At 42.8% G+C, this 15,113-nt stretch overlaps 2 protein-coding genes across 2 annotated transcripts; one reads left to right on the forward strand and one right to left on the reverse strand.

Moving 5' to 3' along the window:
- Nucleotides 1-321: 321 nt before the first annotated feature.
- On the forward strand, nucleotides 322-3,151 carry RBIS (ribosomal biogenesis factor; the record flags this gene model as incomplete). The annotated part of the gene is made up of 3 exons (XM_079533997.1): nucleotides 322-447; nucleotides 2,174-2,290; nucleotides 3,036-3,151. 3 exons carry the CDS (start codon nucleotides 322-324, stop codon nucleotides 3,102-3,104), a joined length of 312 nt encoding a protein of 103 aa, XP_079390123.1. The 3' UTR covers nucleotides 3,105-3,151.
- A 610-nt stretch (nucleotides 3,152-3,761) lies between these two features.
- Nucleotides 3,762-15,062, reverse strand: E2F5 (E2F transcription factor 5; the record flags this gene model as incomplete). The annotated part of the gene is made up of 9 exons (XM_079533688.1): nucleotides 3,762-3,871; nucleotides 5,233-5,277; nucleotides 5,728-5,928; nucleotides 6,583-6,844; nucleotides 8,478-8,542; nucleotides 9,730-9,773; nucleotides 11,008-11,190; nucleotides 11,830-11,939; nucleotides 14,934-15,062. 9 exons carry the CDS (start codon nucleotides 15,060-15,062, stop codon nucleotides 3,762-3,764), a joined length of 1,149 nt encoding a protein of 382 aa, XP_079389814.1.
- Nucleotides 15,063-15,113: the final 51 nt, after the last annotated feature.

Here is a 15,113-nt window from a genome sequence, read left to right on the forward strand (position 1 = left end):
GGCGCGGCCCCTCGGGGCCACCCCAACCCCCACAGCCCGGCGGGGCGGCTCCCGGTGCCCCATCGCCCCGCGGCCCCCGGCGGGATGCGGCCCCGCGCAGCACACGCGGAAACGCTTCTGTGTGTTCCAACTGCGTGCCGAGGGGCTGCCGCCGTGCGCTGCTGCTCCCCCCGCCCGGCCCGGCGCCGCCGCCCGCCCTCAACATCCCACGCGCTGCGAACGGCGGCCCCGCGGAGGGGAATCCCGGGCCGGTGACGTCAGGGCTTCCCCCGGCGCTCAGTCGTGACGTCAGGCGCGCGCCGGCTGCTCGCGGCGGCGGCCATGGGGAAGAGCCGGGCGCGGAAGGCGGCGAAGGCGGTCAACGTTTTCGCTATCGCCCGCGGCGCTGCCGCCGGGAAGGCCCGCGGGAAGGGCCGGGCGCGGCCCGTCACCTCCGGGCTGAGAAAGGTGAGCGGGAGCCGGCGGGGCTGAGCCGCTCCGCGGTTTCCCCGGGGCTGCGGGTTTGCGCGTGCTGAGGTCGCGGCCGCGGTTCTCCTGGGCTGCATCAAAAGCCGCGCGGGCAGCGGGGCGAGGTGCGCTGCGGGCTGCGCTGCGATGGGAGAGCGGCCGGAGTGCTGCGTCCGGGCGGGGAGAGCTCGGCGCAGGAGAGACGTGGGCCTGCTAGAGCGTGTCCGCAGGGCCGCAAGAATGATCCACGGAGGGAACATCTCTTCTGTAAGGACAGGCTGAGAGAGCTGGCGCTGCTCAGCCTGGAGAAGAGAAGGCTGTGAGGTGACCTGAGAGCGGCCTGTCAGTATCTAAAGGGGAGCTACAGGAAAGAAGGGGACAGGCTCTTTAGCGGGTCTGTGGTGGTAGGACAAGAGGAAATGGGTTCCAGCTAAAAGAGAGGAGATTTAGACTGGATATAAGGAAAACTTTTTACAACGAGGGAATTGAGGTGCTGCCCCTCACTGCACACTGCTTGGTCTGCTATGCAGAAGGAAGTGGCAGCTCCTAAAAAAGGCCCTTTGAGATCTTATTCTGCAAGAGAAAGCCACCTGACAGGTTAATCTGGCTGACAGACAGGAACACAACAAACTGTGGAAATAAACAGGGAGCCACGAAACAATTTCACGTTGCTGGCGTGAAATCTGCACTTAGTCTAAAGGGCTCTGTATAATAAAAGGAGGAACAGGCTTAAAAGCATCTTCGTGAGAACTCAGCAGCTTATTAGGAGTAAAATTTTATTCTGTGTGTTTGAAGCTGTATTCTTTAATTCATTAAGCCTTTGGGGATTTACGTATCTTTAAGTAGTACTGTAAAAATGCTCAAAAAAATGTGTTTAAATGGGTTTGTTCCTCAAGGAGACTCCATAGTAACTATTCAAACAGCTTTTGATGCAGACACACATCCCAGCTGCAGAGCCTCGTTCTGCAGAGCAGTTCCTGCCTGAGTGCAAAGGGTATTTGGAACACAAACTGACACTTATGGCACTGCTGAAGCTGGGAGCTGCCAACAGGCTCTCATGGAAAACAGAAGGCCTGAGAAAATTGAATTGCCCACAGCCCCATATACTCTAATTTGAGCAAGGAGCTGAACCTGTATTTCTTGAATCAACCTATAGTTTATTATCAATTATCCTCTAATCTAAATAGATTGTTTTATTGGCCTCGTTCCCCCACTTTCTTACTGCTGGTCCTCCTGGCCGCTGTCTCAGGAATGAATGGAATTATTGTTAATGTCTGAAATTACAGTAGCTTTGAAGGCAAAAGGCATAAATATGTGTAACAGTGCACAGTTTGCTTCTGCCTATGTAAATTGCTGAGATGTGAATGAAAGCCTTTGGAATAGCAGGAGACAGCCTGCAGTTTGGGATGTGTGGCATGCTTCTGGACCAGGTGCAGTGTGAAGTGCTGTTGTATGGCCAAGATCCTGCCCAGAGTGCAGTGGGTCGGTGTGAGCTCCTTTCCCAACACAGCAAGTCTGACCGCTTTCATAATTCTGTATTTATTCCAACATTTGTACATGACTCAGCAATATAACTGACAACCAAAATTCTAGTATGAAAACATTCCTGCTGTAATGTTGTAAAATATGCTTATAACATTTGCTAGTTAACAGTTGTACAAAAATGATGCCAGTGCAATTTCAGTTTAGAACACCAATGTGTGCTGTTTTTCTTTTCTCCCTGCAGATAAACATTGCAAATGCTGACAAAGTGAGCAAGATAAATAAAGCTTTTGCTGAAATTCAGAAAGAAGTACGGCAACTATCGAAAGGTACTGCAGCAGAACCTCCAAAGAACCAGCAGGTAATTTCTCTTTGTGAGAATCTGAGGAGGAAAGTGAAAGGGATGTGCATTTTTAAAGCATTATATTCTGACACAAAGGCTGCAGGCAATTCTTGTAGTGGTTTTAAAATGACAAAGCCAGCTTTATTAACTTCAGTTGCGGGGAAGTGCTGAAATCTGGCTGGCATTGTCAAGTGCCCTATAACTATTATGTTAGGGGGACAAAAGGGCAACGGGATTATACAGGCAAACCCACCCTGGCTGGTGGGGAAGTAGAAGGAACTGGACAAGACTGAGTACTGTGCCTGGGGTCATCAAGTTTTTGTGTGGCTGGGAGCAACAGAACAACTGCCAAATACCCCAGGGTGAGGCTGAAGAAGAAAGGAAGCACACGTGATAGTGCTGCTGGCACAGCACGAGGCCAAGCAAGGCTGTGGTTTGCTATTGCGCATGGCTGGGATCTTGGACTGTCCCACTGCTTCTGCACTAGTAGGGCTGTACATGACATAACATTCAGTGTGACCATTTGGGGTGTAAAGAAATAGTATTTTTCATCTCTGTTTCAAAATTGTGCTGTCCTAAGTATTCCCTGAACTAAAAGGTGTGCCTCTTTCACCTGGGCTATGCACATTACTGATGTGACACTTTGTCATTCACTTGCAGCATAAATCATTGGCTGTTTTTTATTTTTTTCCTTTTTTTTTTCCTTCCCCAAACATAAAACTGAATTGATCTGTATTTTAAACTGAAACTTTTCTTTTATAAGGTTACTACACCTTCAGAAGAGGAACCAGCAAATGTGGATGCTGCCACAAGTCTGTTATCACAGCTGTAATGCGTAACGGATGATGAAGAGATTCCAAGAATTGAAGGTCACACAGGCTTTCTTTGTAAAATTTTATTAAAAAAATCTTGTTAATATACAAGTATTGGCACACTTTAATACAAACTACAAACAGACCTTTCCTATCATCTAGGAAAGTGGAATGTCAGAAGTCAGTGTGAGAAACTTAAAGTGCTAAAACAGAAGGCACTTCACAAAATTGGTTCACTGAAACAGTTAAGCATAACTCAAGTTGATATCCTTCACTTCAGCTTGGCAGTGGAAGTTTCAAATTTGATGGGAACATTATAAAATATTGACAGCTTCTCGGCAGTAAAGCTTCAAAGAAAATGCTGGTAACTATGAGAAAAGCCTAATCATTTTGGAAGGCTATTAAAGCATTTTTGCTTTCCTTAGAAAAGAAAAATCCAAAATCATTGGATTACACAAAGGACACTCAGGTGAAAAACGTGCCAAGATTCTGATAAAAAAGCCCTTTTTTCTGGTGGTAAAATTCGTTTTGTGAAGTAGTTAAAGGAAGCAAAAGGAAATATACTCCCAGAGTCAGTGAACTAAGAAGTTATACATTCATTATTCAAATACTTAGGTTATGAAGAAGTCTAGAATGTTATCGTTAGAGGTAGATAAGTAGTCTGGTTGACACAATATCTAATAATTTAGTATCTGCACATCAAAGAGATCACAGACTCCTTCATTATCATCCAGGTTAAAGTTGTAGTCATCTCCGGGAGTAGGAGAGAGTCGTAAGAGAGGAAAAACTGTAAAGCAGGAATAGTTTAGTTTAAGTTAAAACACTTTTGGAATATCAGTCCTGTCTCATAATCCAGTATGTTCATCATCACCAGTGCCAGGGTCAGTCTTAAGTAAAATATTGCCTTGATAATCTCACAAACATGCTAGGACACATACTGTGACTATCTGTATTGCCTTCAAACTAAGGCAATAGGTGACATGTCTACACCTTTGTCCTTAGTATCTAACATAAATTTGCTGGGGGTGGAGTGAAAGCTGTGAAGTATGGACCTGCTCTCTCCTTTTGCAGCAAAGGAACTCCTAAGCAGCTTTTGAAAATTTGTCAAAAAGCCACTACTTATATTTATCTCCTTCCTGTGACAATATTGTATGTATTAGTCTTCAGATATTTAATGTGGATAAAGAAATTAATATTATCTCTATTGTACAGAAGAAAAACGGAAGCTGTCAGCTTCTCTGCACTGCATTTCATGCATGGACTTGAAGCCCTTTTTGGGTAATGCAGGAGGAGAAGCCTCAGCCCTCATGCTGTACCTCAGGAAGACTAATGCAGAAGAGTTGGGCACGTTGTAGCTGTTCTAAAATTGGAGAGTATTTCCGTTTTATCCACATATTTTATTGTCACGTTCATACAACTCCAGCTTCCCTCTTAGATCTTGTAGCTGCATGTTTCTTTCTAGATAAGCCCCAAGTCTGCCTGCTTGAAAAGCAGATATTAACACAAGGTGTTCACAGAACAGCACAGTTAAATGGGAAAAGGACTAAGGCAGCTGGGTTCAGTGAGATACAGCAGGGGGTCATAAAGTGTATGGAACCACTGTAGCTCAGTTCTGCATACATATGGCCAAGGAGGTGCAAGACCAGAAAAGGGTTGTATTCATTCTGCCAGTGTAAGAGACCTGGCCAAGTATCAATCTGTATGCAGGCATGTAAACATGCTCTGAAATATCTGCTCAGAGCTCATGGAAGAGGCCTGAGGCAGAACAGAATTAAACAATATATATATATATATATATATATATATATATATATTGTTTATAAATATATATATATATTTAAGGCAGGCACTCGAGTCATCAACCTGTTCTTTATTTATTTTCAAATTAAGTACTGTTCAGTTACTCATGCACGTAAGTTCTTGCTGGATTAAGGCTTCATATTTTGACTGTTAAATAAAAGCGTTGCAGGGAACAGATAGGGATGCAAAGATGAGAATGACAAAGATAGAAGAGGCAGTACAGGGGAAAGAAGTAGTATCATGCTGGCTCTTGATATGAGATTTAAGACACCTACCAAGAGTGCTGTTCATATAAAAACCATGCTGCTACTTTTTTAATATCTGCAAGTAAGGATGCTAAATACTTACCATCAGAGGACATAAGTTCATCAATAATATCCCCACCAACATTTCCTGTGAAAACAGGAGCATGTGTTTATTGCAGTTAACAGATTCCCTGTGTAACAACACTGAACTGTAAGGTACAGTACGGCTCACATGCACATGCTAGGAGCTGTGGAGACAGCTTGCTGCATAAATATATAAACTATATTCCTGTTTTTATCCCTCAGTTTTTCCTGATAAATTTCTCATGCTTTCCTCAAGCTGTACAGTCAATCTCTTATAACCCTAAAGCCATGTGCAATGAGTAGCTTATTTGATAGCAGAGAAAGGTATTTTGCTCAAAATGAGCTTGCTACCCAGAACTGGCTCTGTGGCTTCAGTGGGAGATAAACAAATGCCTATCATTTCCTCTGTGGGAAAAGCCTTAATCCTTCCCTCCTTGTAACTCATTGGTAGCTTGGCAGAAAGAATGGCTCAGGAAACAACAAAAATACTGAATAGCAACTGTTTTCTTCCTACCTGTGGGCTCTTCCATCTTTCCTATGTCAAATGAGTTTGGCTTGAGAATACAGTTAACATCCAGAGGGAGCAAAGCCTGATAGTCGTTGGAGCTCGCTGTAGCTTGGGCGACATCTCCTGAAAGGCTGGGGTACAACACTGAGTCTGGAAGGCTAGAGTAAGGAGTTGCTGGAGTTGTACTGTTCTGCTGCAAACTGCTTTCTACAAAGACAGAAAAGCACATTATAAAATCTATTACTGTAAAAAGGAATGTAAAAGACCTGCATCTGGCTTTCTCTCTTGAGGACAACACAGCTAATGTCTGGGTTGAGGTAAGAAGAATCTCTTCTCCATTCCAAACTCACAAACTCAATTTTATCAGGATCCCTCAGAAACAGAGACTGTAACGGTGATGACATTTTCTTAAATATTTCCATATTATCCTACAATTACGATTTAAAAAAATACCAGATATTCAGGCAGTCTCTCATTGTGGCTATGTGGAAGAAAGTAAGTGACCTTGTGGCACAAATCAAATCATATACTCCCGTCTAAGGCTGACAATTTAATTCCACCCTGCATTTTGGAGAAACATCTCAGATTAACAACCAGAATCACATGCAAAACCTGTTCGGTGTAAGATGATAAGCTACAAGGGGAAAATCTGTTTCATCAATCAGGGTGAAATCAATCAGAGCACAGAAGAGGAAGAACCTCTTGAAAGCCATTAGTAAGCCCCTTGGGATAGTTTCTTAACAGACACCTGCCATGTTATGCAAATTGTTGATATGCCTTTCTTCTATCTATCACCATTTCTCTTTCTTCCCCCTAAGCCTTTCTCCACCCATCTTAGTTGGAAAAATAATTCAGACCCACCTGACTGTGTGTCCACTGTTGTTTCTGGCAACTGTTGTTCCTGGTTAAGGCCATGTTCTGGTGGGTTTTCAGGAGCTGGAGTAGGTTTAAGGGGAATCACTGGAGCTGCAGGCTGAGATGGGGTTTGTGCAAGGTCGTCGGGTGGAGGAACTGGAAACACCATGGGCTTGGAGGAATTTGATTCTCTGTTTATAAGCAGTACATGGATAGGTCCTGAACTACTTTTAAGATTGATCTGGTATTTCTTCTGTCCATTCTGGCCCTGTAGAGATGGTGTATTAAGAAAGTTAAAATGCCCACAGAATTCGGAACTGTACCAAAAATAGTGATTGCATAGACTTATTTCTCATAGTAACCAATGAAGATGCTTAAACAGAATTCTCGATGTACTTTTTACCTCCCAGAAGATACAGTACTCTTCTAATTAAAATGCTAGGAAGAAATTTTGATTGTCAGACTTACCAAATCATATTCAGACAGGAAACAAATATTTAAAACAAATATAAGTGATCTAATAGGAAACATAATAATTCTGTTATGCGTTTATCTGACCAGAACAGCTACACAAAACACAAACATACAACACTTTGAAGGGCTTAACTAAGTTCTGAATTCAAGTTACACGAAACCTACAGTAGGGCTACATCTTATCAGTAACAAAACAGATAAAAGATTTGTATACTTTTACATTTCTTCCTCTTAAATGGAGCTTCAGAACCATCTTAGTTGGGACCAACCATGCCACAATAATTAAGTTTTCACTCAGACCAAGTGAACACAGAATCATTGAGTCAGTAGAAACAATTTCTTAGCTGATTTGCTAGGCATTCTTTTTGCTTGGCTAATTCATCAAACAGGTTTTCAGCAAGTATGTTCCAGAAAAAAAATGAGGATGAGGAAAGTGGAAAAGGAGCCTGAGGGGAGGGAACCAAAGTAAATGAATCCCATTTGAAGTTGCTGATGGAATACTAAATCATCTGCTTTTGTCCTCAACAAAAAGTCAAAAAAGCTGCATCATAACTGCTTTCACCACACAGGGAACCATACCATTGCCTGAACTGTTTTCAGCACGGATGAACAAACCAGTATCACTGGACCAGCTTCATGGTCCTAGCTTTGGATGCTCTTCTGATATCAGATTGTGCTTAGCCTCGTTAAAAATAGCTTCTGAAACTTCTGTGAGTTTCACCACTCTAAAACCATTGTGTCTGTCCTGCTTCATGCAACACTCTCTCCCAACTACGTAAGGTATCAACCCTATTTAAAACAGAGCAATGCATTTTAAAAAAAAAAAAAAAAAAGAGAAAAAAGATTAAAGATTGACAGAGCTAAGTAATATGGCCTCTTCCTCTAATCCTGCCGAGTCTAACAAACCTTTCAGCTATAAAGAAGTCTGCAGTGTGTTTCTCTATTCAGTATATTACTATGTGACTAAACATGAACAGCATCTAAACCACATCTGCAAATAAATCTAAAAGCCATTTTCATAGAAGTTCTGATTTAGCAATACAATAATGTTTGAAATTTGACACATAAAAGTTACTGCTGTTAAGTTCTCAAGGGAATTCAAGACATCATGCCTAAACTGCAAGGCTGCAAACTTTAAGATTTAGGGAGAAGAGAGGACAAAGAAACCAACTATTATATCTTGTTTCCAATATAAGACAAGTTGTCATTAGTTTCTCATTTGTATACATAGACTTAGGTGTGCTGAAAAACAAACAAACAAACAACAACACTTTTTCCCACTCAGCTCCTCCATCCTCAACTAAGACTAGCTTAATATTTTTCCTTCCTCTCTCATCACAGCCTGAGATAAATCCTCAGCTACAGTCTACCTCTTCTTTTCCACTGTCCCCCTACAGCACTCAGGTAAACAAGGAACCAGTACATACCATTTCGGGTATAGGTACTTCTAACTGTGTACCACAAGGTGCTTGAATTGCTAGAAGTGTGTCTCCTGGTTAAATAGCAATTTTTAAGAAAGTGTTAACTGTGCGTATTTTTCTTACATCTTGCATGATATCCACTCAAATAAGAATAATTCTCTAAAGCTACTCAAAGTACTGCATAATTCCAGCACAAATACACTTAGGATGGGATTTGCATAGTCCCTGTAAGATCCAAAACCCAATATTTAACTAGCTTCCTTCTCAGCGAAAGGATCTCTTTCATACAGCTTGCTTAATTGCTTTGAGAACAGGTGACACAGGAAAGCAAAAAAACATTTCAGATGTTGTCTTCAATGTCAGCATTTTCAAATACCTGAACTTAGAGCTTCTGCAGCACATCCAACTAAGATGCAACAGGTGGCCATAACACTCACCTGTAGCTTTACTACGTGCATCGCAAATTATTAAAGTTAGGACACATCAATTTGCCTTCATCCATAACTTGGAATGATGCTCTTTTTCCCCTGCCATTTGAGATATATTTTATACCAAGTACAATGCGATTGGTATCTTAAACACCTCCTACATATTTTGTAACAACTAACTTCTCAGCAACAGCTTGTTTTGTAAAACTCCACAGCAGTTTCTAATGTTACATTTTTATTCATAATGAAACCCAACCTTCCTTGTGGCAAACAGGCTGAACAACAATACTCCCTTGAGTAATTTGGGATCCAGAAAGGGTGTCAAGGGAAATAATTTCTGCCAGCAATTCTTGGCAATTTGTTCAAACTTCCTGTACAGAAGGAATCTTTCTTGTTTAGTAGCAATGTTCCATCTTTAACTTCAGCCGGCCCCATGTAACATCACAAGGAATTCCTTCTGACTCAAGCTATCATCTGAAAACTTAAAGAAATCTAAACATGGCTGGCCTTCAGATGGGACCTGCAAGCCCTGTCCCTGGTTCTGTCAGGGTCGGAGACAAACTCCTGCAAAGTGTGCACAGAGAAAAAGACATCCAAAACCAGCACTCTCAAACAGCTGAACTTCCATTCCATACAGTGTGTGACTATAACTACACTAGAACCTGGGGGACATGAACAGTAGAAGATGTATTTGTTTACTTCTGACCACTGTTGAATATTTATTCTAAACACAAAATACTTGCAGGGAAAGGCAGGTTGGTTAGCAAGTTGAGTTTCAAGAAGATCAGGAAATCCCTTATTTCATGAGATACAGCATAGGAGCAACTCACCATTGAAACAGTTACAGATATCTTCATGGGTGACATATGAAAATGTAATTTATGTCAAGGAACATCTTTCTTAAAGCAACGTGAAACTGGTATTTGATGCCTTAAAAAGAAGTTTGTCCAAACTAAGCCTAACCTTACTGCTGCTACTCAAAGGTGTAATCAAGGCTTGACTTACAATGTTAAAAATGACTATTTTTAAAATAACCCAGTTCTGTACTATTAGAAAAATATATCTATATATGTGAAGAAAATACCAAAAGAGAAGGAGCTGAATAGCTTGAATGAGAAGAAATTCTTTTCAAACAGAAAACATGTAAAATCTTGTTTTTAAGAACACCATTTACCTCATTAACTTCACATTATATAATTCAACAGTGTATCAGGATTTCCCCCCAAAAACCACACAAAAAGACCGCTAGAGGGGACTTGAGAGTTCATCTTCAGACCCATTCCCCTGCCTCAAGGTAGGATCAATTATTAAGACATTCCAGACAGTTGTTTGCCTCTCCTGTTCTGGAAAACATCCAGTGATGGATATTCCAACATCTACCCTGGGGGATTAATTCCACTGCTAACTCTCCCATGGCACGTTTCTCTTCATACCTTGCTTAAATCTCCTTTACTACAAAATTTTGTAAGTATAGTTTCTGCAGAACAATTGCAAGTAATGTTAAGTACTTACCACTGGTACTATCAATAAGAAGGGCATTTTCCTGCTCTAAGTTTCAGACGTGTCTGTTTTGCACAGTATCTTGCAAGACAGATGAACACATTACAAGCAATACGGCTGGATCTTTCTGCTTATGGGGTATTTGCACACAGGATATTTTTCCTGTTCTGAATCTAACAAGCTTCAGATCTTTGTCAACTCAACTCAATTTATCTTTGGCTTTAGCTTTCACTTTTCAAGAGAGAAAAGTAAAAGATTGGGAGGATAGGAGGGAGATTCATGTAAAATACAGCTAAGAAGGTGTAAATCCAAGTGCCTAACGGCAGTACAATCAATTTAAAACCAGATATCAGGATTATACCATGGATTTAAAAATTACTGCAATACATACACATGCTAGATTATTTTCAGGTTACCATTTGTACAATCACAGAGCTTAAAAATACATGCAAACATCATTTATACTCTTATTGGACCAAAACCTGGAGAGAGAGAAAAAAAAATATTCTTCCTTAGCCTTTGCTTCTGGATGAAATGGATGGATTACAGCATGTTTCACCCTTTACCTATGCTTTAATTGCTGTTTTAATTCTTGTTCCAAGATGCACACTGTTTCTTGAAAAGGATATTGGTGGTTTGTAGAATCATCCATAACATTCTTGATGCTTTGCTGTAGCCACAGTTTTTGCTGATCCAATTCTTTTTCTTTTAGCTCTAGGTCTTCAATTTCAGCTTCAAGATACCTCAGCCTGTCCACGACTTCTTTTGTATTGCAGCCAGCACCTACTCCTCTTAAAAAAAAGTATAAAGATTCATGAAACCACAAGAAGTGAAAATCTAAAAGAACACTTCCTAAGTATGCCATCAATTATTTGAAAAACCTTCTAAATTTCATTATGAAGCAAATTTACTCTCCCAGCAGCATTTTATGGGAAAAATGAGCATTTTAAAAATCAGATCAGATTGAGACTTTCTCTCTACCTAACCTTATATTCTTTCAGAATGTAGCTTTTCTATATTAGAGATGGTTCACAGCTCTCTTCCCCTTCCTGCTCTCTTAACACTTCAGTTACCCTTTCATAGTCAGTGACCAGAGAAAATAATTAAGAGGGGTGTGTAGGTGGAAATACTGTTCCCCAACACCTGTCACGGATTTAGGGAGTGCGAGTGATAGGTAGAAAGTAGCAATTCAGGTTTTCTGAAAGTATCTCTCCTATAGCTTTTAAACTTGAATCTATGTATCAAGGATGCAAAATAAAGGAAAGACCAACGAGGTTCATTTGTAACTTGGATGTTATTTTGAAATGTTGCATTGCTCATTGCTGAGAGTAATATTTCTTCATCCTATGTTAACCAGTCAGGAGAAATTGATGGAGGGAGTTTGTGTTGCTTTCAAGCACAGTAAGAAATGAAGAAATGACAACGCTTACTTCCACTGAATGCTGTTTTTTGACTTCTTCTCTATGAGATCAATACCCTCTAAAACGTTGGTGATATCATAGATCCTTCTCTTCTGCCTTACAGCAAGGGCATCAGCAGCCTGTGGAGACAAGAGCATATCAGCAATATCAGCAACTTGGGGCAAACAACAGACATTCTAACCCATTCCCCTGAAAAGAATGCCAAATAATAATTGGCTTGAACTGTTGCCCTTCAGAAACAATTCTTTCTTCAAGGATAGGGCATTCTCAATGATAAATTCAGAAGTTTAGCATCTGCTTCAAGCAGCGTGCAAGTGTGGCCTCCTGATGGTGAGGGAAATCACATGAGGCAAGGCCAGCAAGCCCACCTTCACCAGGGAGGAGTGCTCACATTAACTGCCAGAGCTGCCATTGGTATCTGCACCACCCAACAGCACTCCTTCTACAAGGCATGAAACAGAAGGGAAGGAAGATGGCAGCACTGCAACAAAACAAGTATCTGAGGCCAACAGCATGTTGAATTTATTATCCCCTAACTGCTGGGATATGGGAGGATGGGGTAATTTCTCAAAGTAGCTGACAGAAGGAGAGCTGCAAGACTGTAAGCCAACATTGTCCTGTAAGCCATCTTGCCATGTGACGAGTTGTAGGAAACAGCCTCAATAGCATTCAGAGCTGCCAGAACACCAGCCAACACTGGCAGCCACCACCACTTCCCTTTCTGACCCAGACCAGCTACAGTGTGTTTGTATGTGCTGTCACAACATGTCACTGACAGCAGAGCACACTGTAAGTCAGAAGAAATAGGCTGCTTGATCATTCATAATTCTGTCCGTGAGGATTCTTTTGTACCTGACGCAAAGCATTCCTAGATGTGCACTTCCTGGGCACCTGATGAATACTTTGCTTTCTGCACTTTTTTTTTTTTTTTTTTTTTTTTTTTTTTTTTTTTTTTTCCAGGTCTTGGTTCAACCAGGGACAAGGAATGAGGTTTAGATCATATCAGAGACGTTTCCCTTTAAAGAAACTTCATGGAAGGGGATGACAGTGGACAACAGGAACCTTCTTTGTGATATAGAAACAGTACAATGTAGACAGGCACTCTCTTCCCCATCTTCTTTTTGATTTCCCATCAGGCAGGTGCTTCAGAGATCAGAGGCTAAGTTCTTATATAACACAGTTTTTCAGTTGGAAATTTTGTCTTTGGTGGTACTGTTTGTTTGTTCTAGTTGCTTAGGTTTTAGGACTCCACTGATTTGCATTTTCTAGAGACAAAAAAACTCCATCAGAACTTCAAATCCCAAGTCCCCTCCTGTCCCCACATTTGCAATGCTTTCTGTCTCTTGCCGTGGAATAAACTTCAGCGGCAAGCAAACAAATTTCAGGGTACTCAGTGCTTTGCACTGTTGATCAGAAATACCATTTAGCCCCGAGTATGGCAGGGATGCCATTTTGCTACAAGCCAAGCCTACTTGGAATCAAGGTGGAAGCCAGAGTACACTGCCGAAGAGAAAAAACACACTGTGTTCTGGGTGTCATTTCAGGTGGCTTAGCCTTTATTCGCTCATTGTGATCTTTCTGTATTTATCCATTCCCTGCAAACGATGGATTTCTGAACAGAGGAGCTTGCTTTCTTTCCCTTCCATCTCATCCCTTGACATTTTAAGCTTACCTCCTTAGCAACATTTACTTACACAGGGTTATTCAGGGACAGCTACGCAATTATTCTGGAAGAGCTGCTTGATTTTAAAATGAGCCCCGTAGGATTTAGCCTCAAGACAATCCTCACTCCCATAATTTGTCAGGCATTATAGCAGAGAAGCGGTCAGTGCTAAAACACTTCCAAAGTTCAACACACACAACTGCTGGGGCTTCCTGCACCCAGAGTGAGGAGCAGCAACCTGCATGGGATTAGCATCTGTGTCCCCTGGGGCTGCTTCACAGATGGTCAGCTACAGAGGTGCCCAGAGATCACCAGGAAATGTTCTTCCTCCATTGATAAATCACAAAGTACACTTGGAGTTTCCAAACTCTGTTTTCTTCATGACGTACTTAGTATTTTTGTACGGAAATATTACTCAGATGGTCAATATGTGTAAATACAACAGAAAAAAACTTTGATGATTGAACCATCTTTTGGAAAACACTGTTTCACACCAGGAGCTCATTTCCCTGAGCGCACCAGCAGGGTATGCATGCTGCTTTTCACTTTTCCCTACACACGTGACTCGCTTATGAGAAACGCCAGATTACAAAAAAATGTACATTTTGACTAATTGCTTATGAAAGTCCCAACGTTTTGTTCTCTTCAGTTAGTGCTTACTTAAAACAAACCGTATTCTGTCATTCAGAAACCGGTTTCCAATGCCCTGAGCAGAAGTCTTTGTCATTTCTGCAGTGCCTGTTTACCTTCCCCTGACCATACGTGCTGCTATTTCCCCTTGGTGGGAGAAGAACTCCTTCCATGCAGAGGCGAACGACAAACACCCAAGCCGTAGTTCCAAGTCTGCCCACCTGAGCGCCCAGCTGGAATGTAACACCTCCGGGACCCCTCCTGGCTCACTGACAACTTTCACTTTCCGCTGTAACACTGTTAAAGAGCTCTCTCTGAACAGCACTGCGCGAAAAGTATCCGAGGGCACCTCCACTCCCAGAGCCCGCTACCAGAGCCAAGGAACGCGGTCAGCTGTCCTGACAGGATTCAAGTAACCACGGCACCGAGCTGCTTATCCTCAGCCCGGCCAACACCGCCCTCATGCCACCTCTTCATCACCCTGCTCTCGGGCGGAGGTCTCACTGTCGCACGGCAGCGACGCCACAGGGAGCCCTGTTACCTCACACCCCGCATGGAACGGGCCGAAAACAGCCTTAAATAGGCGTCAGTTCACAGAGTCAGTAAACAGAGCAACCGCAAAGTGAAAACAAACAACCGAAGCCAGTCGGGCTGCACGGGACCACGGCTCCCTTCGCACTCGGCAGGTGACCCGGCCCCGGGGCACGGCCGCAGCCTGACAGCCGCCCGGAGCCTCTCGCCGCTCCCGGCAGCAATGCGCGCCACCCCGGCCTCCCCACAGCCGCGGCCATGGCGGTTCCGCGCCGCCCCGCCCTCGCACCACTTTGAGGTCCAGCACGCCGTCCTTGGCCTCCTGCAGCAGCGACACGAACTTGGTGGTGAGCAGCCCCAGGCTCTTCTCGTGCCGGCTGCTGCCTCCTCCGCCCGCCGTTTCGGCCGCCGCGGCCATGCTGCCCGCCGGGCCGGCGCCAGCGGGGTCGCCCTATCGCGCCACGTGTCG

Source organism: Tetrao urogallus, assembly GCF_951394365.1.
Source record: "Tetrao urogallus genome assembly, chromosome: 3".
NCBI classification, from domain to species: Eukaryota; Metazoa; Chordata; class Aves; order Galliformes; family Phasianidae; genus Tetrao; species Tetrao urogallus.